The following is a 27,746-nucleotide window of genomic DNA, read 5'->3' as shown; positions in this document are numbered from 1 at the left end:
TCCGGAGCCCCGTCCGCATCTAGAAGCAAACGTAACTAGCGACGGCACATCTGCGCACGCACACGTCGCTTTTCGCCACTTCTGCGCATGCGCATGATGTCATTTTGAGCATCTGCACCAGCAGCAAAACCCGGAAGTAACACGCTACATTACTTCCTGGTTGCCGCAGAGCGCAACTTGAATGCACTCAACATGAAGCATATTCAACCCGAGGTATGACTGTATATGGGTGGCCCCAAAACCACCAGCATTTAATTTTGGGCAATATTTAGTGAAGGGGGAGAGTGATTTCAGGCCCCCGAGCAAACAGCTATTCAATCCACCATTAAACAACCAAAAACCCATAAACACAAATTGGCAGTTGAAACAAAAATGTAACCAGATAAAAATCTAAGGAAGGAGATGAAGAGCAGCGGCTATTTTGCTTTATAATACGAACAAACTAATGCAGAGGGATGCAGGTGGCGCTGTGGGTAAAACCTGAGTGCCTAGGACTTGCTGATCGTAAGGTCGGCGGTTCGAATCCCCGCGGCGGGGTGAGCTCCCGTCGTTCGGTCCCAGCTCCTGCCCACCTAGCAGTTCAAAAGAACCTCTAAGTGCAAGTAGATAAATAGTGACCACTTTATAGCGGGAAGGTAAACAGCATTTCCGTGTGCGGCGCTGGTGCTGGCTCGCCAGATGCAGCTTCGTCACGCTGGCCACGTGACCCAGAAGTGTCTCCGGACAGCGCCGGCTCCTGGCCTCTTGAGTGAGATGAGCGCGCAACCCTAGAGTCGGTCACGACTGGCCCTGTCGGGCAGGAGTACCTTTACCTTAATGCAGTCACAGGTGTTACCACAGTAACTGTATCCTCACATCTTCAGCATCGTGGGACATACAAGAAAGCTTTTCCCTGTGGATCTCAGGGAAGGGGGAAGCACAGATGGGAAGAGAGCCCCCCCCCAAGGCTTCAGCCTTTCACGTATGGTTTTGAGGTTCATTCCCAGCACTTGGAAATGGGCTCTGATGCTAATCGGAAACCGGTGCAGCTAAGCTGGAAATCCTTCTGACAATGTGCCCCCGTCAAGAAGTGAGCCACAACATTCTACACTGGTAGCAACTCTCAGACAACCTTCAGCGGTTTGCATCAATCAGCATCCATAGTTTACCTCTTTCCCTCCCAAACTCACAGATGCAGAGGCGTGCGGGCTGTCGCGACCGTTCCAGTTTCAGGAGCTGTTTTTATGTAGCCAGGATACCGATGTATGTTGCCAGGTGAACGTAATCATGTGCACGAGAAATGCTGGATTGAATTTGTAGGCATTATTCTGCTAAGAAGACGATAACCCAATCTTTCAAGGTGCCAATGCAAGATTAGGAAACTGGCTAAACAGGAGTTATTATCAATACAACAGGAAATTAACCATCATGTCTTATAGCATCTGTTAGGACTTCATGGGGAGCTTTTAATGTCTGGTGTTTCATAGTTATTATTATTTTAAAAAAAATATTCTGAATGCCTAAGTAATAAATTATCATCATGATGATAATAACAATGATAAACCAGATCAATGCTGCCCCATTGACACCTACCTGGTCTTCTCCTTTCCAGATTCAGCAGTCTTCTGCATGGAGTAAAGGAAAAGAAGCTTAAATAAGATTTGTTTTGAATAGAGGTATTAAATGGAAAAAGAGAAATGTGAGAATCAGGCAGGACATTCCCCTGGCATGTTCAGGGGAATAATGTTGGGACTGATGGAGAGGGTGGTAGCAATGCTATTTGATTTCACATAAACCTTACCAGATAAACAAAGGTTAATCCGACAGGTCTTTGATGCCCAGAACTGAAAGCAGGTAGTCAAAACGTTTCACATAGGAAGGTCCAGAATTAACTCCTGCAGTACCCTGAATGATAAAGGACGTATTGCACTGAATACAAACTGGTTTAATAGACAGGAGCTGTCTCAGTTAATAAGTCCTGATCACACTTATATCTTCACCACAACACAGTGTGTGAGATGTTCTTGAGTAGAGCATTGGACGGGTTTATTTTGGGAATGGTGTGGCAGCTGCAATGACTGAAAGCATCTTGGCAATCTGAAGTGCATGGATGACAAAAACCTGAACAACTTCCCATATCACCTTGAAATATACTCGGAGTCAAGAGTGGATTTCATGCTCTTTGTTCAGCTCATAGTGGTGAGGAGGAATGGAAGTTCCCCCAGAATGTCTGCTTTATATACATTATTTACACAATGGGCCCCACATGATTGGCTAATTCCGGGATTCTCCTGTAGGCCAATCAGGTTGCGGATTCACTTCCACCTGGAGCTGGATTGGGTGGCTCCTGTGGACCAATCAAACTGCTGCATTCTGGACCCTATTGTTCTAGGACCAATCAGACTGCTGCCTTTTGGATCCTATTCAACTCAGTACATAACACACCTGTTCCAACTTTCTTGCAACAGGATTTTCTTGGGGATGGATGCAGCGGCCTGCAGTTGGTAAAAAGCCCATGAGATTTGACAATGTGATGCACCATGTTTCAAAAACAAATCTACGATCTAAGAGGAGCCAAACTAGCCATTAGTGAAATGTCTTTAAAAAAAATTACTGTCTGGTTTGTTTTTGTTTCTTTTTCAGTGAAAGCAGTGCTTGGGAATGGGAGCCTCACCTCTTCACTTTCCACCCCATCAGAACTGAGATCACCACCCCTTGGTACGAATAGGAGTCTTAGGGGTAAATACAGTGGTGCCTCGCAAGACGAAAAGAATTCGTTCCGCGAGTCTTTTCGTCTTGCGATGTTTTTCGTCTTGCGAAGCACGGTCCGTCGCAACTGCGCCTCTTCAAGCGGCTTTAAAAAAAAAGCGCAAGATGTTTTCGTCTTGCGAAGCAAGCCCATAGGAAAATTCGTCTAGCGAAGCAACGCAAAAACGGAAAACCCTTTCGTCTAGCGAGTTTTTCGTCTTGCGAGGCATTCGTCTTGTGGGGCACCACTGTACCTGAGTGGTGCCAGCCATGTTTTTCACTTATTAACACTCAATTGATCTATTAACACCCCAGAGTGGTAACCAGTACCTGCTGATGAAATTACTGACTTAATTGCCCAAGTTCAAACTGGAAAACCAACAGGTCCCACTTTATTCCTCTCAGTCTGTTAAAATCCAACGCAGATTTACTAAGCGCCCAGCCTAAATTTCTCACATGTACCCTGGCACCAGTGTTTGGGCTCTTTTAATGCTGAGACCCCTCAGCACATTTGGGAACTGGCACCTCAATAGAGTTAGTGGGTTGAATGGGGAGTGTGGTGGATGGACTGGACATGAAGAGGGGAGAGTTTACTGAGTCACTGTGTTGTAGCAGCGTGAGATTTTGGATATGCCAGTGTTGCAGGAATCATTCCGTTTGTACAAACACGACACGCACACTCTCACACACGACACACGTGACGCTTCTGTTGTAAATTCATAGAAAATCAAGCCGTACATCAGATCTGTACCGTTCCACTTTTATTTTACACCATGAAGGAAGGACTATCAAAGGAGGGAGACTTGGCACAAGACAGCCATAATTCCCCAAGCGTACCAATACGTCCTCATCGAGCCCTACCCAGTTGACATGCCAACCTTGATGGTCCTAGACAGAAGATCATTACACTCACAAAGGACATGCATATGGAAATGGATTCAGCACAGACTGGAACAAAGGACAATAATCAGCTCTTCCCTCTGGGGGCAGGAAACAGTGAACTCCTCTTTGTCCTCAGGAATGTAATCATGGGGAGGGGGAAAGGAGGAACCGGACAGGTGCAAGACACTCAGGTTACCACCACAACTCCTCCCTGAACCCCTCCTCTTTGTGATGTGTCAATGATGTAGTCATGATGTAGTCTTAGGGGTGTAGCAAGGGGGAATAGTAGCTGATAAAAGTTGGGGTCTTCTTTTGTTCAGGGCTTCCATCTTGCTTCATCCTGTAGTGAGTTGGAGTCCTGTCGCGACAGTCTCAATAAAGACCAAGCCTACTGGCTGCTGTTTTGCTCCAATTGTCCTGGTTGGTGTCTTTGCTTTTCGTCCAAGGGAGCCCTTGGATTTCTCCGTTAACACCAGAGAGAGCTTCTTGAGAAAAGAGCACAGCAAAGAGGAAAGGGTGGGGGAAAGCAGGTCACTACTAGAAGGAATAAACTGGATAAAGAGAAAGAATAGTCTTATGTTGGAGGATGCAACATTTGGGGCAGTATCTTTGTGTAGCAGGTGAGAATGAAGGCGTATGTGCTGCCTGACAGACTTGAGGAGAAAGGGTTAAACTCATGCAGAATTTGCTACGCTACCATCAGCAATTTAGGGTTTTAAAGGTAAAAGTTAAAGGGACCCCTGACCATTAGGTCCAGTCGTGGCCGACTCTCGGGTTGTGGCGCTCATCTCGCTTTACTGGCCGAGGGAGCCGGCGTACAGCTTATGGGTCATGTGGCTAGCATGACTAAGCCACTTCTAGCGAACCAGAGCAGCACATGGAAACGCCATTTACCTTCCCACCGGAGTGGTACCTATTTATCTACTTGCACTTTGAGGTGCTTTCAAACTGCTAGGTGGGCAGGAGCAGGGACTGAACAACGGGAGCTCACCCCGTCGCAGGGATTCGAACCGCCGACCTTCTGATCGGCAAGTCCTAGGCTCTGTGGTTTAACCCACAGTGCCACCCACGTCCCATTTAGGGCTATAGACTGAATTAAATTGACTGGTTGATGTGGAGTCCAAATGCACAATCCTGAGGTTTTCAGTTAGTGGAAAAATATGATCCCCTAAGTGGAGGAGGAGTAGAAGCTGGCACTTTGAATAGTAGCTCACCTATTTTCCTTCCCTTGAGTGAATTAGACAAGGCAGCACTTGTCCACCCATATCTACAGAAAGCATAATACCTAATAAATTGTTTTCCTTTCCTTTCCTTTCCTTTCCTTTCCTTTTCTATTGGCTGGTAGGTTCCCAAGCATGGGAAAGGGTATATTTTTTACTTTTCTGAGGAGCACAAACACATAACACCACCTAGTGGATAGTCAAATTTATCTTCCACATCTGGAACAGTAGAAAAAATGTAGTCTTGTATGAGATGGTAAAACTAAGACACTTGGAGGGTATGTGTCCCTTTTGTCCGTTCGTCCTTCCAGCTCTTTCTCTGTTCATTGTTATTTTCTCTTCCCTTTTTCATGTTCTTTCTTTCCGTTACAAAAAATTCTTTTGTCCTTTTCTGCTGGGGCTCTGTCACTGCTAAAATGCATCTTGTATCTTTAAACATGGTTTTTAGCGTGTTGGCAGAAGCTCTAGAAACAACTTATGTATTTGGAACCCTATTAAGTTAATGTTTATTAAAGACATTTTGTTATGTAGTGTAGTTTCACCCTGGGCCAACAGGGGGATACTGTATATAGTTTTCACTCAGGTCTGTAGATAGTTTTCACTCAGGTCCGCGGCAGTTATTTTAGGCGGGAACTCTGGGCAGTTGTGGTTACAATGTTGACAGCCGGCTGCCTATAAATACAGGCCGGCTGAGCTGTTCGGAGTTCAGTTCTATTCCAGCTTACCATAATAAAGAGCTACTTGAAGAAATCGCTGTGCCGGCTGCTATGTCAACCCACAACTTAACACTGGCGACGAAGGTGGGATAGATGGACATCAGAGCACAGCCAGATGCGGCCAGCCTCTGAACTGAGCTGAATCACTGAGCTGAATCACAGAGCGAAATCACTGAGCGAAATCACTGGGCAGAACCAATTCAGAGCTGACTGTTCTGGCTAGAGCACTGTGTTCCATCCATCGCCCTTCACGCCGGCATCGGAATCATGGCTTCACTTGTGCCTCTACCGCCGTTTGCGCCAGCCTCTGAATCATGGGACTCCTACCTCGCTCGGTTCGACTGCTACCTCCAAGCCAACGAGCTGACAGCAGTATCAAAGGATCGGAAGCGGGGCCTATTCCTCAGCCTCTGTGGGCCTGAGGTGTTTGAGACGGCCCGAGCGTTGGTTGCGCCTGAAGCAGTCCAGGCAACACCATGGGACACGATCCAAGAGAAGCTCCGCAACCACTACGCACCAAAGCCGTCCAAGATTGCTGCCCGCCATGCGTTCTACCACCGGAACCAGGCAGAGGGGGAGTCAATCAACAACTACACCACCGCCCTGCGACAGGCTGCAATGCGCTGTGAGTTCCGAGACTTAGACGATGCCCTGATGGATCGAATCGTCTGCGGGGTCCGGGACATCCATCTGCAACGGCGCCTCCTAGCCAAGCCAGACCTCACGCTACAGAAAGCCATTGAGGAGGCTGTGGCCTCAGAAGCTGCTGAACGCTCTGCCCAGGAGATCCGCAAGTCCAGCAGCCCGCGTCTTGCTAGGGAGCCAGTTCCGGTGCATCATGAAGAGGCCAGCAGTGAGGAAGCATCCTCCAGTGAAGACGATGACGTGCACCAGACAAAGCGGGAGCGCAGGAAGTTCCAACAGAAGTCCAAGGGCCAACCGGAATGTGCTGGCTGCGGAGGCAACCATTCCCGTGCCAAGTGTCGATTCAGAGACGCCATCTGTAGGAAGTGTTCCAGAAGGGGCCACATCGCTAAGGTCTGCCGATCGGCTCCGTCTGACACCCCCCCTTCATCGACTCGCAAGTCCAAGTCTTCACTCCAGTCTGCCAAGGAAAGTTGTTTCGCTCTCACCAACTGCCGCTGCCCGTCTGGAACCACGATTGGCCAAACCGACTCACCTACGCGACGCAAGCTGAACGTCACGGTGCTCATTGAAGGAGCTCCATGTGACATGGAGATCGACACCGGGTCTGCCCTGTCCATCGTGTCATGGAGCACCATCAAAAGACTGGTACCCAGAGTGTCCAAAAGGCAACTCGACTCTCACCGCGTACACCTGAGAGACTACCAGGGAAACGACATTCCCGTGGTAGGCGTTGGCTGGTTCCGGATCGCCTTCAAGGATTTTTCGGGCCTGCTCCGGTTGGTGGTGGTCGAAGGTCAGCGGCCAAGCCTCCTAGGGCTAGACTGGTTTGATGCCCTCGGCCTGGAAGTCACCGGCATCAACTGCATCTCTAACGCAGAGACTGAGGGTCTGGTCAAAGACTTTGCCGAGGTTTTTGACGGCACCTTGGGCCAATATACAGGTACGCCCATCTCCTTTAGCCTTGATCCACAAGTCGCCCCCATCAAGCTAAAGCCACGCCGGGTTCCCTTTGCTCTCAAGGCTAAGGTGGACGAACAACTGGACAAACTGATCGCCCAAGGAGTTTTGGAGCCGGTTGACCACGCAAAGTGGGAAACCCCCATCGTCACGCCTGTCAAGCCAGATGGGTCGGTGAGAATCTGCGCTGACTACAAGTGCACGATCAACAAGGCACTTCAGCAGCACGCTTATCCGGTTCCTGTTGTCCAACACCTGCTGCATTCCCTGGGTGAGGGTAAGGTCTTCGCTAAGCTGGACCTTGCCCAAGCCTATCAACAACTGCCAGTCGATGATGCCACTGCTGAAGCCCAGACGATCGTCACCCACCGGGGGGCATTCCGTTGCCGCCGGTTGCAGTTCGGGGTGAGTGTGGCTCCTGGCATCTTCCAAAGCCTTATGGAGCGTCTCCTGCAAGGGCTTCCGGGCGTGGTACCATATTTTGATGACGTCTTGGTGTCTGCAGACTCACACCAGCAGCTGTTCGAGCGCCTCCGTGCCGTGCTGACCAGGTTCCAGGAGGCTGGGCTCAAGGTAAAGAGGGAGAAGTGCCAGATCGCCGTTCCACAGGTAGAGTTCCTGGGCTATCTTATCGATGCCTCCGGTCTTCATCCAACCACATCCAAGATCCGCGCTATCCAGCAGGCCCCCACCCCAAAGAACAAAACGGAGTTGCAGGCATTCCTGGGGCTGCTGAACTTTTATAACATGTTCCTGCCCCACAAAGCCACAGTGGCTGAGCCTCTTCACCGACTCCTTAGCACTAAGACGCCTTGGGCCTGGGGTCATCGGGAGACGGCGGCCTTCAACGCGGTCAAGGCTCTCCTTTCTTCAGACAGTGTGCTGGTACAGTACAGTGAATCCAGGCCGCTGGTCCTTGCCTGCGACGCCTCACCTTTTGGCATCGGTGCTGTCCTTAGTCACCGTTTTCCAGATGGAAGAGAAGCACCGCTCGCCTACTTTTCCAGGACACTATCTCCGACGGAACGGAATTACAGCCAGCTCGACAAGGAGGCATTGGCACTTGTGGCTGGAGTGAAGAGGTTCCATGAATACCTCTATGGCAGGACTTTTGACCTCATCACTGACCACAAGCCACTCCTGGGCCTCCTCGCCGGTGATCGTCCAACTCCACCGGTCCTCTCACCACGCATGCTGCGATGGACTGTTTTCCTGGCTGCCTACCACTACCGGCTCATCCATCGCCCGGGGAAATCGATGGGCCATGCCGACGCCCTCAGCCGTTGCCCTCTTCCAGCATTTGTGGAAGACCCGGCTCCAGCTTCATCGCTCCTTCTGATTGAGGATCTTCCGGCAGCGCCTGTATCGGCTGCCACTGTGGCCTCCGCATCTGCCCAGGATCGCACCATCAGCCGGGTGCTCAACTGGGTGTGGAGGGGGTGGCCACAAGGGCCTTTTGCATCGGAGTTCCAGCCCTTCGCAACCAGACAACATGAACTCTCAGCTCATCGCGGCTGCCTGCTGTGGGGAGACCGCGTCGTGATTCCCCAGGGACTCCGTCAGCGCGTCCTGGAGGCTCTGCACGTTGGCCACCCGGGAATTGTCAAAATGAAGGCGTTGGCTCGGTGTTACGTCTGGTGGCCTAATATGGACGATGCCATCACTGCCTGGGTGTCCGCCTGTCAAGCGTGCCAGGAGTCGAGGCCTGCACCACCGGCAGCTAAGGGACACACCTGGGAGATGCCAAAGACACCCTGGTCGAGGGTGCACATCGATCTGGCTGGCCCCTTTCACGGCCGGACCTTTATGGTAGTGGTGGACGCCTATTCCAAATGGCTGGAGGTCGCCCTGATGCCCTCCACCACTACCGAAGCTGTCATCCGGGTGCTGCGAGGCCTGTTTGCAACGCATGGGTGTCCTGATGTCCTTGTCTCTGACAACGGACCGCAGTTCACGTCAGGCACGTTTGAGCGGTATCTTTTGGGACTGGGCATCCGCCATGCCCTAACGGCACCCTTTCATCCATCCAGCAACGGGCAAGCGGAAAGAATGGTGCGCTCGACAAAAGAGGCACTGGCGCGCCTGGACCGGGGAGACTGGCATGAGCGGGTCGCCGAATACTTGTTCGTGCAACACATCACCCCTCATGCGGCCACAGGGAGGAGTCCTGCTGAACTGCTTATGGGCCGCCGCCTCAGGTCACCGCTCGACCGGCTACACCCAGACTTTGCCGTGGCTGAACCCCCAGGCTGTGCCAACGCACCACGGTCATTTGTCCCAGGAAACCAGGTCTTTGCCCGGAACTATGTGGGGGACATCCCTTGGGTGCCAGCCACAGTAGTGGGAGTCACTGGACCTCGCTCGTACCAGGTGGCACTCGAAGACGGACGCTTGTGGCGACGGCACATAGACCAGCTTAGGCGCAGGGTTGGGGACTTGGACACTACCGAGGTGCCCCCAACTGCGCTTGCGGCTCCAGAAGAGACACGTACAGATGGCGAGGCCCCACCTACACCTCCCTCGCAAACTGCCAGCGTGGAGCCGAACCAAGCCGTTTCAGAACAGACTCAGACCACTCCACTTGCGGAGGCTCCACCCACAGCAGCGGATCCAGGGGAGTTGGTTCCAATGCCACCTAGGGTCGCACCACAGCCTCAGCGAGAACTGTGTGGCCCTCCGGACTTGGCTACCAGTCCCCAGCGGTCTGGCAGAGTTTCCAAGCGCCCAACTTATTTAAAGGACTATGTTGTTGGACAGGTATCACTGTTGGTCTAAGTATGGGAAATGTAACCGATATGCTTTTGTGCTTAATTGAACCATTATGCGTAGTGCTGTATATAAGGAAACCATTACGATTGTAACTAACGCCTTATCTCGGTGGGGAGGGGTGTTATGTAGTGTAGTTTCACCCTGGGCCAACAGGGGGATACTGTATATAGTTTTCACTCAGGTCTGTAGATAGTTTTCACTCAGGTCCGCGGCAGTTATTTTAGGCGGGAACTCTGGGCAGTTGTGGTTACAATGTTGACAGCCGGCTGCCTATAAATACAGGCCGGCTGAGCTGTTCGGAGTTCAGTTCTATTCCAGCTTACCATAATAAAGAGCTACTTGAAGAAATCGCTGTGCCGGCTGCTATGTCAACCCACAACTTAACACATTTTATGCTTACAATCTTTTTATATATACAGTGGTACCTCTGGTTGCGAACGGGATCTGTTCTGGAGGCCCGTTCGCAACATGAAAACCTCGCAACCTGAAGTGCCGTATCTGTGCAGGTGCACAGCATGATTTGGTCTTGTGCGCATGCGCAAAGCGCGATTTAGCGCTACTGCGCATGTGCGAGCAGCGAAACCCGGAAGTAACCCTTTCCGGTACTTCCGGGTCACCGCGGAACGCAACCTGAAAAAACGTAACATGAAGCAAACGTAACATGAGGTATGACTGTAACCCTTTAAAAGACTTGTGTCATACCTCTACTGTTCTATCCTCCCATTTATTTAGTTAAATTCCCTTGAAAATTCAGCATCAGTCACCTTGATGCCAAGCCAAAAACTCATTGGTGACTGCTTGGCAACCAGAACTGAACAGTTATCGTATTTTTCGCTCTATAAGACGCACCAGACCACAAGATGCACCTAGTTTTTGGAGGAGGAAAACAAGAAAAAAAAATATTCTGAATCTCAGAAGCCAGAACAGCAAGAGGGGTCGCTGCGCAGTAAAAGCAGCAATCCCTCTTGTTGTTCTGGCTTCTGTGATAGCTGCGCAGCCTGCATTCGCTCCATAAGACGCACACACATTTCCCCTTACTTTTTAGGAGGAAAAAACTGAGTCTTAAAGAGCAAAAAATACGGCAAATTTTTGTGTGCATGTGTGCTTGTGTGAGAGTGACTTTCTTTACAGGAACTAGGTGGGGTCTGAGATCTTTGGACTCGAGCTGGCTCTTTGGACTCGAGCAATTTGGATTCTGTTTGCTTATCCTGGCGCCCCTGCATTGCCCCATACAAAGGAGAGAGCTAAGTTGCATGTTGCAAATCTGATCGATTCGGCATGCACAACAAAGCTGTTGTCTAAAGTGCACTGCCTGGTTCTGGCCCCCAAACCAGGCCATAGCAGGGCAAAGTGCTTGCTGCTTGCTCAGCAGAGAAGTGAAGGAATATCGTTAAAATGCATGCAACAGTACTGGGAAACTGAAAAGTTAATAACTGAAAGAGGGGTCAGTACCCACCTTTATGGAACTGCACATAGTGAACTACTGCAGTCCAGCCCATTGCATTTTATACGAAGATAGTCAAGCTCTGTTATCTGGGTCTGAGCCTCAGGACACCTTTGTCCTTTTCCTACGGCAGCAGGGAGTGAGCATCTCAACATCTCCAGGTAAGTCAGGAGACCCTTAATAGATTTTTAAAAAATTCCTTCCTGTAGCACCTTAAAGACCAACTAAGTTAGTTCTTGGTATAAGCTTTCGTGTGCATGCACACTTCTTCAGATACAGGAAGGAATTTTTTTATTTTGACTATGGCAGACCAACACGGCTACCTATCTGTAACTGTTAATAGATTTTGTCTGGGAAGGCAAAGCGAAGTGTTGGCCAATATAAAGGGAATCATGTGGCCCAAGGTATACGAAGCAGCCATCATGATGAAGCCATAGCAGATTCACCCAGCTAGGTAAAGGGTAAAGGGACCCCTGACCATTAGGTCCAGTCGTGACCAACTCTGGGGTTGCGGCGCTCATCTCGCTTTATTGGCCGAGGGAGCCGGCGTACAGCTTCCGGGTCATGTGGCCAGCATGACTAAGCCGCTTCTGGGGAACCAGAGCAGCGCACGGCAACGCCGTTTACCTTCCCACCTATTTATCCCACATGCTTTCGAACTGTTAGGTTGTCAGGAGCAGGGACCAAGCAATGGGAGCTCACCCCGTTGCGGGGATTCGAACTGCCAACCTTCTGATCGGCAAGTCCTAGGCTCTGTGGTTTAACCCACAGCGCCACCCGTGCTAATTGCCCCTAATTAAATATAGCGAACCCACCGCACGGCAGGTCAATCAAGCGAATTTCTACCATTTACCACAGGCTATCTCGTGGGGGGTCTTGTGTGAGGGAAACTTCGATTCAGGGGGTCTCCGGCAGGAGTCGATCAAACAAGGAAAGTTTTATTTGCAAAAAGGGGTTGGTGAAACAAAGTTGGGTCAGGAAATGCGTTCTTTCAGGTAGAAGTCAACTTATTACTTAAACTGAATGATGATGATGATGATGATGATGATGATGATGATGAATTATTTATACCCCCGCCCATCTGGCTGGGTTTCCTCAGCCACTCTGGGCAGCTCTCAACAGAATATAAAAAATACAATGTAAATCTGTCGCAGGATTGAACAGTTTTCAGTTGCTAAAAATCTGTTGTTACACTTCAGGCAGATGTTCAGGTTTCTAGAATAGGCGGCAAAATGACTATAATTCAGTTTCTGCTACTTCACTCTCATTCCTTTACTTAGTTATGACAGGGGTTACAGCTAAATACTTTTAACACAGCACAGCTTCCTTCACAGTTAATACTTTGGTTCATGAGTGAGGGGCATTTTTGTCAGTTAACAATCACACTCCTGAGGTATTCCAACAAACTAGTTGGAATACCTCAGGCATGGGATTGTTAACAGACCCAAGGGGTTGTCTCACTCCTTGTTACTGGTTTGGGAATCTTCTTTATCTAGAACAGGCATAGGGAAACTCGGCCCTCCAGATGTTTGGGACTACAATTCCCATCATCCCTAGCTAACAGGACCAGTGGTCAGGGATGATGGGAATTGTAGTCCCAAACATCTGGAGGGCCAGAGTTTGCCTATGCCTGATCTAGAAGACCTCTCCCTCCTGACTGGAATGAGTTCCATGTAAGCTGTATCCTCATAGCTTCTCCCTCTCCTGGCACAGACTCAGCCCTCCAGTTTGTGGGGTGTGAAACACAGAGCAGTCAAATACAACATTCCTTTTTTTAAATGAAATTTTTATTGGTTTTTCAACATTTATAAAAACACATACAATACAATACACAGTACAAACAAACAAACAAACAAACACATAAACACACAAGTATAATTTCAAATCTTTTCTTTTCATAAGCCTTACTTCACCGACTTCCCCGTACCTCCCCTTTCTGCATCCCTATTTCCAAATTCATTTCAGCAAATCCTCCCCCTTACAATAATCTGATTTTCCCTTGTTCTTTCCTTTTACTTGATCTTTTACAGCTGTAATCCCCTTTTTTTATAACCTCAACATTTTAACACTCGTTAATTTTACAATATTTTTTGAGATAAATTTTGAATTTCTTCCAATCTTCTTCCGCCGTCTCTTTCCCTTGGTCTCGGATTCTGCCAGTCATTTCAGCCAGTCCCATGTAGTCTATCACCTTCATCTGCCATTCTTCCAGAGCAAATACAACATTCCTAGAGTGGACATGTTTAGACATGAAGAGGGATGTTTGTCCAGCCAGTAGATAAACTTCCTGTTTCCTCCTGGGCTGGGGCAAATTTTCTCTACAAAGGATATAATTAAGCAATATATCCTCTCCTGCCTCCCTGAACATTCCCACACAGTTAACTCCTGTCTGTACACCTTCCCCAGACCCTCAACCCAGTCTACCTATCTAAGCTGTGAGGCTCCTTCCTCCAGCTAAAGTTATTCTCCTCAGCGCAGATGTTCAACTCAAATCAGAACTCATTCTCCCTCAGACAAACCCTATCCTAATTCCTATCTACCATCTCAAATCAAGCCCTGTCTCTCAAACTATCTCGCTCCAGCTCTTTCCCTTCACTACCCCATCTAACTTTCTCCCTCAGAAATGGCTCCTTTTATTCTCCCGCCCAAAGTGCTGGCTCCACCCCCTCTGACTAGCTGCCTTGGTAGCCAATCAGAGAGAGGCTGCAGCCCTCTGGTGGAATTCTGAGGGACTGCATCACCAGATTCTGGCCTGACTCTGCTGTCCCTCACAGAAGCCTAAGCTGGCCTGCGCCTGGCCAGTTCCTTTGTGATTACAACACCTTCCATGGGGCCAAAATTTGGGAACTATTAGGGGCTGGGGGCTGGATGTTGAAGCTTTACATTTCTGGTTTCCTCTATCTGCTTTATTCTTGTTTATTCTTTATTCTTTTATTCTTTCAACTCTTGTTATTCTTTTAATGCTCTATTTTACCGCAAAATAAACTAATGAAAGAGAACCAGTAATTACAACTGCCCAGCCCTGCAAAGGAACTGGCCCCTAAGGCAGCTAAGGCTGCCGTCCTGGGACACTTACTTTGGAGTTAGCCACTGTCACAGAGTTCTGTGAAGTTAAGGGTTATATTACATAACATGCCTAAAACTTTTAAGTTTGCCCTTCTGTTGCATCCGGCTTCCCAATATTCTTTCCTCCCTCCCTCCCTGAATGGTCACGGTATACTGCGTACCCACAACCCTGGGAACCGTTCCATTTCAGACTGAAAACAGAATAATAATAATAATAATAATAATAATAATAATAATAATAATAATTTATTATTTGTCCCTTGCCTATCTGGCTGGGTTTCCCCAGCCACTCTGGGCGGCTTCCACAAAGACAAAAAATACACTAAGATGTCACACATTAAAAACTTCCCTGAACAGGGCTGCCTTAAGATGTCTTCTGAATGTCAGCTAAGTGTTTATCTCTTTGACATCTGATGGGAGGGCGTTCCACAGGGCGGGCGCCACTACCGAGAAGGCCCTCTGCCTGGTTCCCTGTAGCTTTGCTTCTCGCAATGAGGGAACCGCCAGAAGGCCCTTGGCGCTGGACCTCAGTATCCGGGCAGAGCGATGGGGGTGGAAACGCTCCTTCAGGTATACTGGGCCGAGGCCGTTTAGGGAAGATAGCATGTGCATGTACTCACTGCAGATGGAAATCTAGCTTGTTAGAGAAGGTGCTTGCACCTAGACCTCTGCCCTGATATGCTAGTTTTTTGTTCACAAGGAGAGCATTGGCATTCAATCTCCCACCTGCATCCTATAGTCGCAGAGTCCCAGGAAGATTGCTTCACGTGATGTCTGCATATTTGAATGGCATGAATGAAATTAGGAGCAGGATTCTCCAAGGTGGGCAAGAATATAGTTCAATTGTACCTGTGAAAGTAGGGGCGTAATCCAATACTTCCCAACCATATCAGGGCAGCTACACCACTGGAACAGCTGCGATATCCTATACCCCCTTGGCATGGAGAGTGTAACCCAGAAGATGTATATATCCTATATCATATAGCTGTATAAAACGATATGCTAATAAGTTGTTGTTTTGGGGTCGAAGGTACATTTGCATTGATTCCAGTTGTGTAAAAATATCATTTAGTTGAAATAGCGATGGATGAATGTTGTGCCATTTGTTTTTTCATTCCAGAAATCTCCAGCAACAGACTTGACTCAACACATTTGGTTAAAAAGTCTTCTGGGAAAGGAAAGTTAATGATGTGAGGTTTCCGTGCAAAATGAAATACTGCTTAATAACTCCGTTGAGGAGTGGCAGAAGAAATCGGTTGTCCCAGAAAAGAACATCATGACCGCCACATCAGCAGGAGTGGCATTAATTCATTTGTTAACACTTCAGCTTGTCTTAGTGGGAAATATTTTCTGTGGGAATGTGCTTATCTGGCCAGAGGATGGCAGCCACTGGCTATATATCAAGGTCGTTATTCAGGAACTGCTGCATAGAGGTCACAATGTCAGCATCCTAGCCCCATCAGCGTCCATCTTAATCGAACCCAGCGATGATATAGCGGCTGCCAGGTTTGAGGTGTTCCCTGTGCCCTATGGAAAGAGTGCCATAGACTCCTATATGCAGGAGCTCATAATGTTGGGGTTGAACAACAAACCAACCACCCTGACTTTCCACAGCTTCTACCAAGCAGCAAGGAAATGCATAAGAAGCATAAATGAAATTCATAGGCAGAGGTGTGAAGCGGTGCTGGGCAATCCGGAACTTATGGCCCGCCTGAAAAAGAGCAACTATGATGTTCTGTTTGCGGACCTGATCTTACCCTGTGGCGACCTCATTGCTCTGAAGTTGAACATCCCATTTCTGTTCACCGTAAGGGTCACGGCAGCCTCAACGCTGGAGAGACACTGTGGCAAAATGCCTGCTCCTCCTTCGTATGTTCCAGCTGTCATGTCTGGGCTCACAGACAGAATGTCTTTTGGAGAAAGGGTGAAGAATATAATATCTTACCTTGTGCAAGATTATATTTACCAGAGCTGGTTTGGAGAGTGGGACTCTTATTACAGTCAGGTTTTAGGTAAGCCTGTTTTTGTTTCTTCTTCCCAAAGGTAGAGTAGATGCTCTAAAGATGGCAAGGGTTCCAACTTCAGTCCTTGGCATGGCCAGTTAGAAGGGGCCTCCAAGTAGCAGGATTGGAAAGGCCTCATCCTGGGCCTGTGTAGAGCCACGGTCAGCTGGGAAAAGACTCTACTAAGCTGGAGAGCCTACTACCTGTAATGGAGGGAGGTGTAGATCTCACCTGCTCTGCTCCTTTATCGCTTCACCCAGTTGCTCTGCCTGCTGTATTCAACTTGAAGTAGAATAATTTCTAAAATGAATTTGGAATTGAAGCACGGGCATTCTTTTGGATATTTCTGCTCTTTCCCACCAATGTTCAAGCATGGAGAAAGCAAATTTGATATTGTAGCTATTGTTCCACCAGCATTCTTTTGTGCTGCTTTACTTACTGATGTGTTCTTCTGGGGTTTGGGAAGAAACTTTGTTTGGTTTGCAATATTATGTGAACCTTCCTAAATTGCATTTAATAATAATAAATATAATAATTTTTTATTTATACCCCGCCCTTCCCAGTTTGGAGGCTAACAGCAAATTGATTAAAATGTGATTTTAAAACAACATAAAATGCAACATCAGTATCAATAAAATTTAAAAATTCAGGGGTCATTTTTTTGGGGGGGAAACCCAGTCAGTAGACATCAAAATGATCACCAGGGCTAAGTGGCCAAGTTGGTCCTACTAGGGCCAGCAAGGGGACCAAGATGAATTTAAATGTGGGGTCCCAGAAAGGGTTTCTTCATAGAAGAGAAAAGGGAAAAGGGTCCCCAACTATTGTTCAAATCTTTAGGTGTTCATTTGAAATGTAATGTGCAAACTAGCTTTCAATATTTCTAGAAACGAGTTTGCCAAATCCTTTGCATTTGTGAAATAACTCCGTTTCTCTTCCTCATCCATCAGGGAGACCCACAACTCGTTGTGAAGTGATAGGGAAAGCAGAGATCTGGTTGGTCCGCACCTACTGGGACTTTGAATTCCCGCTGCCTTTCCTACCAAATTTTGAATTTGTGGGGGGTCTGCACTGTCAGCCAGCCAAGCCTTTGCCAGAGGTAATTCTCTCCCTTGACCTTCACTTGTACATGATAACCATGCCTGGATCTTGTTCAAAGCACCTCCAGGGAAGGGGAGGGCGTGTGGTGGCGTGATAAAGAAGTGGCAAGGTCAACGTAGTTTACAGAGGTGCCCACTTGGGCCCCACACTGTGGGTGCCCAACATTGGTGCGCACAGCAATGCGCCGTAATGACGTCATAATGTTGTGGGATGTAAGAATCAGGTGCAGTCAAACACAACATGGCTAGAGTAGACATGAAGGTTGTCTCAGTCCTCCAGCCGGAACTTCCTGCTTTCCAGGACTGAGACGAAACTTCCTATGTGATGGGCGTGGCCTCTCCTAAAGTAGAAAGTACCAGAACCATAGGCTGGCGACCATCTTGTTTCTCTTGTCTCTATTGATGCCATCTTAACAACAGCACTACTAAGATGCACCCTTGGCTCCAGGCCTATAAGGAGATAGTCACCACATTTAAACTATGTTCTAACCTTTTAAGTCTGCCTTCTAGGTACAGTGGTGCCCCGCAAGACGAATGCCTCGCAAGACGGAAAACTCGCTAAACGAAAGAGTTTTCCGTTTTGGAGGTGCTTCGCAAAACGAATCTCCTATGGGCTTGCTTCGCAAGACGAAAATGTCTTGCGAGTTCCTGCGGGGGTTTTTCCCCTCCCCCCCTTTTTCTAAGCCGCTAAGCCGCTTATCAGCTGATCCAATAAGCAGATAAGCCGCTAAAAGCCGCTAATAGCGCTAATCCGCTAATCCGTCAATGGGCTTGCTTCGCAAGACGAAAAAACCGCTAGACGAAGAGAATCACAGAACAGATTCTTTTCGTCTTGCGAGGCACCACTGTATCTTTGTGTGAACAGATGATTACTTGTGAGTAAACATTTTATACTTTACAGAAGACTGTGTAGCATCTTATTTTAGGAGGGATTAAATGGGGAAAATACCAGGAAATATTTACAGTGACTCTAACAAGTCTGAGCAAGCTTTCCGCTGTGCGTGTGTTTAAAAGGGGGGAATGTTAACTCTGCTGATTTTGTTGAACTTGTAAAGACAAGTTGGGATAGGATATCTTAGGCAATATCCTATCCCACATCCCTAAACATTCCCACAAATGTGACATGAGGTAATGACATCACGTCATGGCACATCATTGTCATGACACAGCGCATGCGCTACGGAGGCCACCGGGCGTTGAGCACTGCGGCTGCCTCCATGCACCACCATGTACTGCAGCTACTGACACAGCGCACCACCCATCGCGGCTGCACACCGCCTTACTTCTGGCGCTCAGGCCCCAGTTGAGTCACCACCGCAGCAGCCTTACTATCATGTGGGTTTGGGGCAACATTCAGAGTGGCAGAAAGGGAGAAGAGCACATCTGACGTGTGGAACAAACAGTCTACTCATTGTAGCAGCTGTTCATTCCAACGAAGCTTGTGAAGACACGTGGATTGTGTCCCATGTTTATGTAGAGAGGGGTGTGGAGTGCTTTCTGGATGGGCTACAAGCTTAAAGGTAAAGGCACAGTAGAAAAAGTGGGGAATCAGTGTCTCCAACTGATGTGACCTGTGGTTCTGCTTCTTGTCTGCCCTGCACCCCACCTCTCCAGTCCTAAAGGCCAGTGGTTGCCATTGGAAGCTCCTTCTGAGGAGCCTGAAACATACAGTAGTTTGAAAACTGGACTTTAAAGACCACCTTCCCTGTTACAAGCCAGCACGCCTTTAAACATTGCTACAGAGCCTAGGACTTGCCGGTCGGAAGGTCGGCGGTTCAAATCCCCACGACGAGGTGAGCTCCCGTTGCTCCGTCCCTGTTCCTGCCAACCTAGCAGTTCGAAAACATGTCAAAGTGCAAGTAGATAAATAGGTACCACCCCAGCGGGAAAGTAAACGGTGTTTCCGTGCACTGCTCTAGTTTGCCAGAAGTGGCTTAGTCATGTTGGCCACATGACCCGGAAGCTGTACGCCGGCTCCCTTGGCCAATAAAGCAAGATGAGCGCCACAACCCCAGAGTTGGTCACGACTGGACCTCATGGTCAGGGGTCCCTTTACCTTTACTAGTGCATTAGGTTTAAAAGCATGGAGAAATGTTGTTTGTTTGTTTGTTTGTTTATAAAGATGGCTTTTATCTCTCAACAGGAAATGGAAGAATTTGTCCAGAGTTCAGGGGAACATGGCATTGTGGTGTTTTCTCTGGGCTCTCTTGTTGCAAACTTAACAGATGAAAGGAATAACATGCTTGCATCAGCACTCAGCCAACTTCCACAGAAGGTCAGTGTTCATGTTATTTGGTTAAAAATGCAGTTGTATACAGTACTGGATTTGTGAAAATGCTGCCCTCATTTCCTTATCCCTGCCATTATAAGGGAACACTTTCCACATTTGTTTTCCTTAAAATCTACCCGTATTTACACATCATCACTTTTCTTTAAAAAAATAATAATTATTTATTGAGTACAAATTAGAAAAAAATACAAATATACCAAAAAAAAGGAAAATACATGTAACCAAGAGAAAATTAGAAAAGATTTTACCTCTTCTCATATTTACAATTATTTACATCTCTACAAAACAATATTCACAATAAAGAAAAGAAATGAAAGGTAAAATATAAAAGAAAAGAACAAGAAGAAGATAAAGAAAAGGAAGAAATAAGATAAAAAAGAGAGTTTTAAAAGTAGATAAGTATTCACTATACTTTTTATTTTTGTAGATTATGAGAATTTTGAACAGCAGTGTTTTGGGTTGTTTTCAGATGACCTATTTGCTGAGCGTTCATCCTGTTTTATTTGCACAAGGTTTGCAGGGGGACTACAGTATGTTTGTAGGAAAGTTATAGGATGTTGCATCAAGAAATGGTTACCCCACACTTTCCAGGGCAATTTCCTGCCACTTTCCTTCCCACAAAAAAGTCCAATTTTGGGGAAGCAGGTTTGTTGTTCAAGAGTGCCAAATCCATTTTAATTGTGCAGCTCGAATTTAATTTTGCGCCTGGTATATCTTCGTAAGTATAAATGCCCTATTAGTTGCCTACTATCTTAATGTTGCCCGTCACCCCAATCTCTGAGCGGTGTGAGCAGTGTTAGAAACTGAGATTTGAAAGCTAGGAGCTAAATAGCACCTTAAACCTAAGTTATGGCCGCAACAACGGAATGTTTAGGTGCGCTTTTTTTAATAACAAGAATACAAAGCTGAAAATGAATGAATTGCAGCTAAAATATTATATTCATTTTTCACATGGTCTAGTCCTTCTGCTGCCCACCCCCCTAATATTATTAAGAGCGTCTCTTCTCCAGTCTTCAGAGAGTAACTGGAAGTGGGCAGGCAGAAAAAAAGGTCCTCCATTCCTTCCACTCTGCAGTTTTCGTCTGAAATCTCAGGCATAGTACTGCGCCCAGAGTTCAGAAACTGCTCACGCTAATGAAATTCCCTGTTGCAAAATATGCCTAGAACAATGGGATTTTCGAACACTGGGTGTGAGGTTCTTCATGGAACTTTGAAGTGTCAGGCATAGCCCTAATGGCTTTAGCCCAAACGTAGCAGAGTTTTCCTGCACAGCGAAGAAGCTAGTTGAGGTGGAAATGACTAGTCAGCTAGACTCAGAATAACTATTTACAGGATTTATTAAAAGGGGAAAAGACAGCAGAATTTCTGCATACAAAACAAAGCAAATCCTTTCTTTCTCTCTCTCTCTCTTAACCATACACAGCACTCCTACTCCTTCAACACACCTAACACCAAACTGTGCTAGCATTCCTAGATAACAGAGTTGAGTGCTGGTCGTTAACCAATCAGTGTAAATAGTTTCTAGGTCAAGCAGACCTTGGCTTTCTGCCAAGAGTAAATTGACACTGCCTTGAGTTAATTGTGTGAAGCCAGAATCTGTAAGTTTTCATGAGAATCAATTAACAGAAACTGAACAGTTCTAGGGGTTCCATGCGCTTACCCAGGGTCTGTGTTTCCTTTTGGAAATGAGGCACAATGGAGACTGTGGTGTCTTCAGGATATATGGTTTATTTATGCATATATACAACCAAAGCCTGCGATGGAGGGGTTCACAGCATGAACACCCCTAGTGGGTCTTCTTTCTCCCATAGCTGCAGCTTTGGATTCAAACAGACATCCAACATCTCTCTGTCGTATTCTCAGGCCGCAGTCAGAGGTAACTGGCCATTCTCCAGGCATTCGGCTTGAGATCCTTGTTGACCTCCCCGTCTGCGTCTCCCGGCAGGATACAGGCAAGGTCACTATCGGCGATCCCACTCAGCGTGAGAGGGACACACCTCTCCACCCTCCTCCCTGCTTCCCTCAGGGAGGGGAAAAGAGACAGACAGAAATCTATTTACATGTCTTTATTTCTGTCATTGCAGCAGTACAGAGAAACACGTCTGCACTCTCCAGTCTCCAACAGTAGAGAGAGAAAAACTCCACCCCTGTACTTCCAGTACCGGTCAGATGACACTCTGAGCTAACATCCGGTGCTCAGCACAGTGAATAGACTGCCCCTTTGTTCCAATAGTACAGTCCCAAACATCAACATCCTGTTTTGCATTCCAGCAACTTGCAGCTCGCTCTTGCATTGCTGCTTTTTCCTGACACTCTCTCCCCCTCCCTCCCTCCCTCCCCCTCTCTCTCTCTCTCTCTCTCTCTCTCTCTCTCTCTCTCTCTCTCTGCAGCTTGCTGTTTCCTTCCTGGTCACATCACACAAATGGTCTTGATTAAATTCAAACGTTAGATCCAGGGATTTACAGGTGTCTAGCGCCCACAAACTCATAATATTAATATATGTAATAGGCTCAGATGTACTCCAGAAATATGGTGCACGATCATTTTACTGTCACTAAAGAAAGTGGTTAAGCAGCTAGTGTTGATGAGCCATATCAGAAAACAGATGGGCCAACAGTTATTGGAGAAGCTTTCAGAATCAACATGGTCCTGTTTAAAAGCCAAGCAAAATGAGTAGACGGCCTGTGAGCCAGTTTAGTTTTCTTTGCAATCTGAGCTACAGATAACAGTTTTTCCTCCCCCCACCCCCCCGATCCAGGTTCTTTGGCGCCACAAAGGGAAAAGGCCAGAAACCTTAGGAGCTAACACCAGGCTTTATGAATGGATACCACAAAATGATCTTCTGGGTAAGAGGGACTTCATGTTTCATTGCACCTTTGGCTTCATTGCAGCGTTCTGCCAATCCCTAGGAAATATCTCCTCCATCCTCACTTTCCTCACTCACTGACAGCCCTGGATAGTGGTAGCAATGAGCATCTTCCCCTTCTTTTATTCCATTCCTAATCAGTAGCTTCACCCTGCCCCTTGTATTCTGTTCTGCCTGTTTTATTGCTGAGCTTGGATCATTTTTAAAATCAATCTCAGAACTGGCAATGTGTGTGTTGGGCAGGGAAGAGGGGAAGATGCAAACTGGAAAATGGTGAGCGCACACATGCTGTCGCCCAGGGGTTGGCCACCTAAGGCCCATGGGGTCGTTTAAATGGCCCAGAAGCCACCCCTGAACCAAGCCACCCACTTGGTGAGTCCCTGTGTGCTGCGCTAAACCGGCACAGCACGGCACAGGGACTCGCTTTCGCGGCACCGGAAATTGCGTCTGCGTAGACGTAGATGCTGAAAATCGTGTCTGTGCAGACGCAGGCACCAGAAATCGCGGGTGGGTGGGCGATCCGGCCCACGAACGGATCTCCTCTAGAGTGAACTGGCCCAGAAATTTAAAGACTATCTACAGAAATATTGTAAAATTAATGAATGTTAGAATGATGTTGGATAGCAACTAAGGGATTTCCAGCTGTAATGACTTAAGAGAATATGAAAAAAGGGTTATAAATGGGTTAAAATCTAATGGTAAGGATTTGCTGAACCAATAAATTGAAGTGGAATACAAAAAAGGGAGGTATGAGGAGGTCCGGGAAATAAGTTAAAAGAAAATAAGTAAAAGAAAAAATGTATGTTTTTATTTTGTATTTTTCTTTTTTCCTTTTCATTTTTACTGTTATATTTCAAAAAAAATTAATAAATATTTTATAATAAAAATAAATAGAGTGAACTGGCCCAGGTAAGGTAAACCTTGCTGACCCCTGCTGTAGCCAGAACAAGGACATTTACAAAACACAGAAAAGAACTGTGGTTTGCTTATGCATTGACAACACACCATAGCTCCAAAGATCCAGGGAAATGTTTGGATGGGGAGAATCTCGACGTTTCCTTTCTAAATGGTCAAGGATGCATCTTGTAGGCTTCTGCACATTCCTCTCTCACCTACGGCTTTCTGGTTTGACGTGACTCCTTGTCTGGCGCAAGCTGTTGTCAGAAGCTCTTTGGTTGTGCTTCTCCTGACCAATAGTAGAAGCAGACCATTATCCAGAATGGATGATGATGATGAAGAAGAAGAGTTTGGATTTGATATCCCGCCTTTCACTCCCCTTCAGGAGTCTCAAAGCGGCTCACAATCTCCTTTCCCTTCCTCCCCCACAACAAACACTCTGGGAGGTGAGTGGAGCTGAGAGACTTCAGAGAAGTGTGACTGGCCCAAGGTCACCCAGCAGCTGCATGTGGAGGAGCAGAGACGCAAACCCGGTTACCCAGATTACGTGACTACCGCTCTTAACCACTACACCACACTGGCTGGTTGACCTCCCCCTGACCGCACAATATAAGACAATTTATGTCTCTGCTGTTTGCTTCTAGTCCTTCTCCAGGCCTCCTGCCATCACCAATTTGTAGAGTTCTAGATCAAACTATTATTCTTCATACCACATCTGTTTCCCATACTTCCCCCCTCTCCAGTTTCTGCTAGAGTAAGCCAGCTTCTCTTGGGTGCAATTTCTTGGAATCCTTGGGGGAAAGGGCAAAGAGGCAGGGGAAACAGCTGGGGTACATCCCAAGGAAAACCAAGGCCCCAGACAGTGCTAAATTTTTGGTACTTTGTGTTTTCAACTATTCAGGATACCAGGGACTGCAAACTCTCTGTTTTACAAAGCTGTTGTGTGCTTGGCCAGGGTCAGCACTGAGTTCTAGAAACATCACTGCGTATAGTGAACGGCAATCTTCAGAGATTGCTTGGCAGTTGGACTATGCTGGGCACTGTTGCTAAGAATCACTGATAATAACCTACTTTTTCATTCTATAGTCAACAGAGTCTCCTCTTCCCCTTCCAGGACACCCCAAGACCAAAGCCTTCATAACACATGGTGGGACCAATGGGATTTATGAAGCTATTTACCATGGTGTTCCCACAGTAGGAATTCCCATGGTTGCTGACCAGCCTGACAATATTGAGCACATGAAGGCAAAAGGGATGGCTGTGGGGCTGGACATCCAGACAATGGATGCAGAAGATTTAGTGGATGCTGTGAACGCTGTCATTCTCAACGCCACGTGAGTCAATCGCAAAGTCTCCTCTGAAGAAGACATCTGAAGGCAGCCCTGTTTAGGGAAGTTTTTAATGTTTGAAGTGTTATTCTCTTTTTAGTGTTTTGTTGGGAGCCACTCAGAGAGGCTGGGGAAATCCAGCCAGATGGGTGGGGTATAAATAGAATTATTATTATTATTATTATTATTATTATTATTATTATTATTATTTAAAGACTGCCGTCCTTTGAGTTCTGGCTCTATACTAATTTGTTCTTATTTGTCTAACTTCTCCCTACCCAATCCTCCAGATATAAGGAAAATGCAATGAGACTGTCACAGATCCAGCATTACCAACCAAGAAAGCCACTGCACCAGGCTGTCTTTTGGACTGAGTTTCTTATGTTAATTGACTTCCCTCTATCTCTTTGCGGTTTCCATATTTCTCTTACATTTAAGTAATCCGTATTCCATTATTTAAAAAGAAAATTCCCTTATATCTGTGAAGTTAGTCTAGGCACAGCCCAGTATTGTTACTGGAACCATATTTTGTCAGATAATTTTTAAAGCCATCCCATTCAGGACCAGACATTTCATGGGGTGTCAATTCCACCTTCCCTGTCTCATGAGGACTCTACTGGTGTCCTTCAACACTCTTAAGTTCCTTTCCTTCTTCCTTGGGCTCCGAGCTCCGCATCCATGACACCACAAACGCGACTTGTAACACCTGCTAAACTGCAATGGAAATGTGACTTTGGGCCCTATTCCAATTTGTTCATCCTTTTCTCCCTTTCCCCCTCCCCTTCTTTATCCAATCCTCCAGGTATAAGGAAAATGCAATGAGACTGTCACAGATCCACCACGACCAACCGATAAAGCCGCTGGACCGGGCTGTCTTTTGGATTGAGTTTGTCATGCGCCACAAGGGTGCCAAACACTTGAGAGCAGCTGCCCATCACTTGACCTGGTACCAATATCACTCCCTGGATGTCATTGCCTTCTTGATCGGTTGCATGGCAGTTTTCATATTCATTGCTGTTAAATGCTGTTTATTTTGTTGTCAGAAATGTGGCAGGATTATTGGGAAAACCAAAACAGAGTAGCTTCTCCTGGGACCCGGCCATCGTTCTGTGGCTTGCATTCTTCAGTATACTCAGACTTAAGCCCCATCATGAAATCATCTTCCAAAAGCTTTAATCGTTTGCAACAACTTTCAGCTGAATTGAGAAGCCAGCCATAGCCATGCTCCATTCAGCAGCTAAGAGAAAGTTATAGGTATCAATGATGGTTCATTTTAGCATTGCTTATTATTTTTTTCCAAATATCTTAAACACAATGCAGCTTAACAATATTATTCTCCTTTCAATCTATATCTTATCCAAATTAACTTCCCTCCACCCCTCTTCTAGCTTCTTTACATTGCTCTTACTTAAGCTTGATTACTATATATACATTCTATAAATGTCTATAATTTCTTAATAATTTTTTGTATTATACTTTAGACATACATTCCTTATTATATTACAGCATTACATCTTGTGGTCTATAACACAACAATAAACGTTATGAGTTTTATTTCAGTCCTGTGAGTGTCTTTATTTATGTCCAGTTTTCTCTAAGTATACCATAAATTTAGACCATTCTTTTTGGAATTTCTCATCGTCCTGCTATCAGATTCTTCCTGTTAGCCTTGCTATTTCTGCATACTCCAATACTTTCTGTTGCCATTCTTCAATTGTTGGAATATCTTGTTGTTTCCATCTCTGTGCAAGGAGTAGTCTTCCTGCCGTTGTGGCGTACAGGAAGAATTTCTGATCTTCCTTTTTAATGTCCTCTCCAGCCATTCCTAGCAAAAATGCCTCCAGTTTTTTTATAAAAGGTGTACCTAAATATCTTTTTTAACTCACTATACACACTATCCCAAAAAGTGTCACCCTTGTCACACAACCACCACATGTGGAGAAAATTTCCCTCTTTTACTGTGCATTTCCAACAGTTCTTATTTTTCAGTTTGTACATCTTTGCTAGTTTGGTGGGTGTTAAGTACCACCTATACATCATTTTTAACAAATTCTTGTCATGGATGCGGTAAATTTTATTCCTAAATTCCATAGTCTTGTCAATTTCTCATACTCGATATTATATCCTAGGTCCATTGCCCACTTAGTCATGACCTCCTTAATTTCTTCATCTTTTGTATGCCATTTCAACAAAAATTCATATACAGTGGTACCTCGGGTTACATATGCTTCAGGTTACATACGCTTCAGGTTACAGACTCCGCTAACCCAGAAATATTACCTCGGGTTAAGAACTTTGTTTCAGGTTGAGAACAGAAATCATGCTCCAGCGGTGCGGCAGCAGCAGGAGGCCCTATTAGCTAAAGTGGTGCTTCAGGTTAAGAACAATTACAGGTTAAGAACGGACCTCCGGAACGAAGTAAATACTTAACCCGAGATAGCACTGTACTTTAGACAACATCTTTGTACAACCTTGTAATACCCCAGTCTCCAGTATTGATCTATCATGATTAAATCCATATATTTTTTATCTTTAAGGAATATATCATTAATTTGGTGATATTCCATCCATCCTGACAATCTAGGTTTTAGTTCTTCATAAGGTCTGATTTTGATTATGTTATTGTCTTCTTTCAACAGATCTCTATAGGTTATCCAATCTCCTTTCATATTTAATTTTTTAACTGAAAGGGCTTCCCTGCTTTGATGGAACTTATTCTGTAATCTCCAGAATTAGCATTGTGGCTCAGTAACTGCTTATTTGGAATTGGTGGAAACCCTCAACACATGTCTCAAAAATTGTGTATTACTATTGCCAAAACTGGGGACGCAGGTGG

General features: G+C 46.4%; 1 protein-coding gene across 1 annotated transcript; it reads left to right on the top strand.

Annotated features, from left to right (window-relative positions):
- The first annotated feature begins 923 nt into the window (after positions 1–923).
- On the top strand, positions 924–27,601 carry LOC310692368 (UDP-glucuronosyltransferase 2A2-like). Its single transcript, XM_083473258.1, has 7 exons — positions 924–1,254; positions 15,550–16,441; positions 17,380–17,528; positions 19,673–19,804; positions 22,578–22,665; positions 24,697–24,916; positions 25,713–27,601. The coding sequence occupies exons 2-7, from the start codon at positions 15,706–15,708 to the stop codon at positions 25,990–25,992; spliced, it is 1,605 nt and encodes a 534-aa protein (XP_083329384.1). The 5' UTR covers positions 924–1,254; positions 15,550–15,705; the 3' UTR covers positions 25,993–27,601.
- Positions 27,602–27,746: the final 145 nt, after the last annotated feature.

This window comes from Podarcis liolepis (assembly GCF_965112155.1).
Source record: "Podarcis liolepis genome assembly, chromosome: 13".
Lineage (NCBI taxonomy): Eukaryota > Metazoa > Chordata > Lepidosauria > Squamata > Lacertidae > Podarcis > Podarcis liolepis.
Note: the sequence above shows the minus strand (reverse complement) of the source record. Positions and strands in the feature narration are given on the sequence as shown.

Bases quoted from the DNA above. Each gene is read 5' to 3' on its own strand.
- LOC310692368 (XM_083473258.1), top strand. From the start codon at position 15,706: ATGACCGCCACATCAGCAGGAGTGGCATTAATTCATTTGTTAACACTT. The intron at 19,805-22,577 runs GTCAGTGTTCAT...CCCCCGATCCAG, and splicing joins TCAGCCAACTTCCACAGAAG to GTTCTTTGGCGCCACAAAGG. The intron at 22,666-24,696 runs GTAAGAGGGACT...TTCCCCTTCCAG, and splicing joins ACCACAAAATGATCTTCTGG to GACACCCCAAGACCAAAGCC.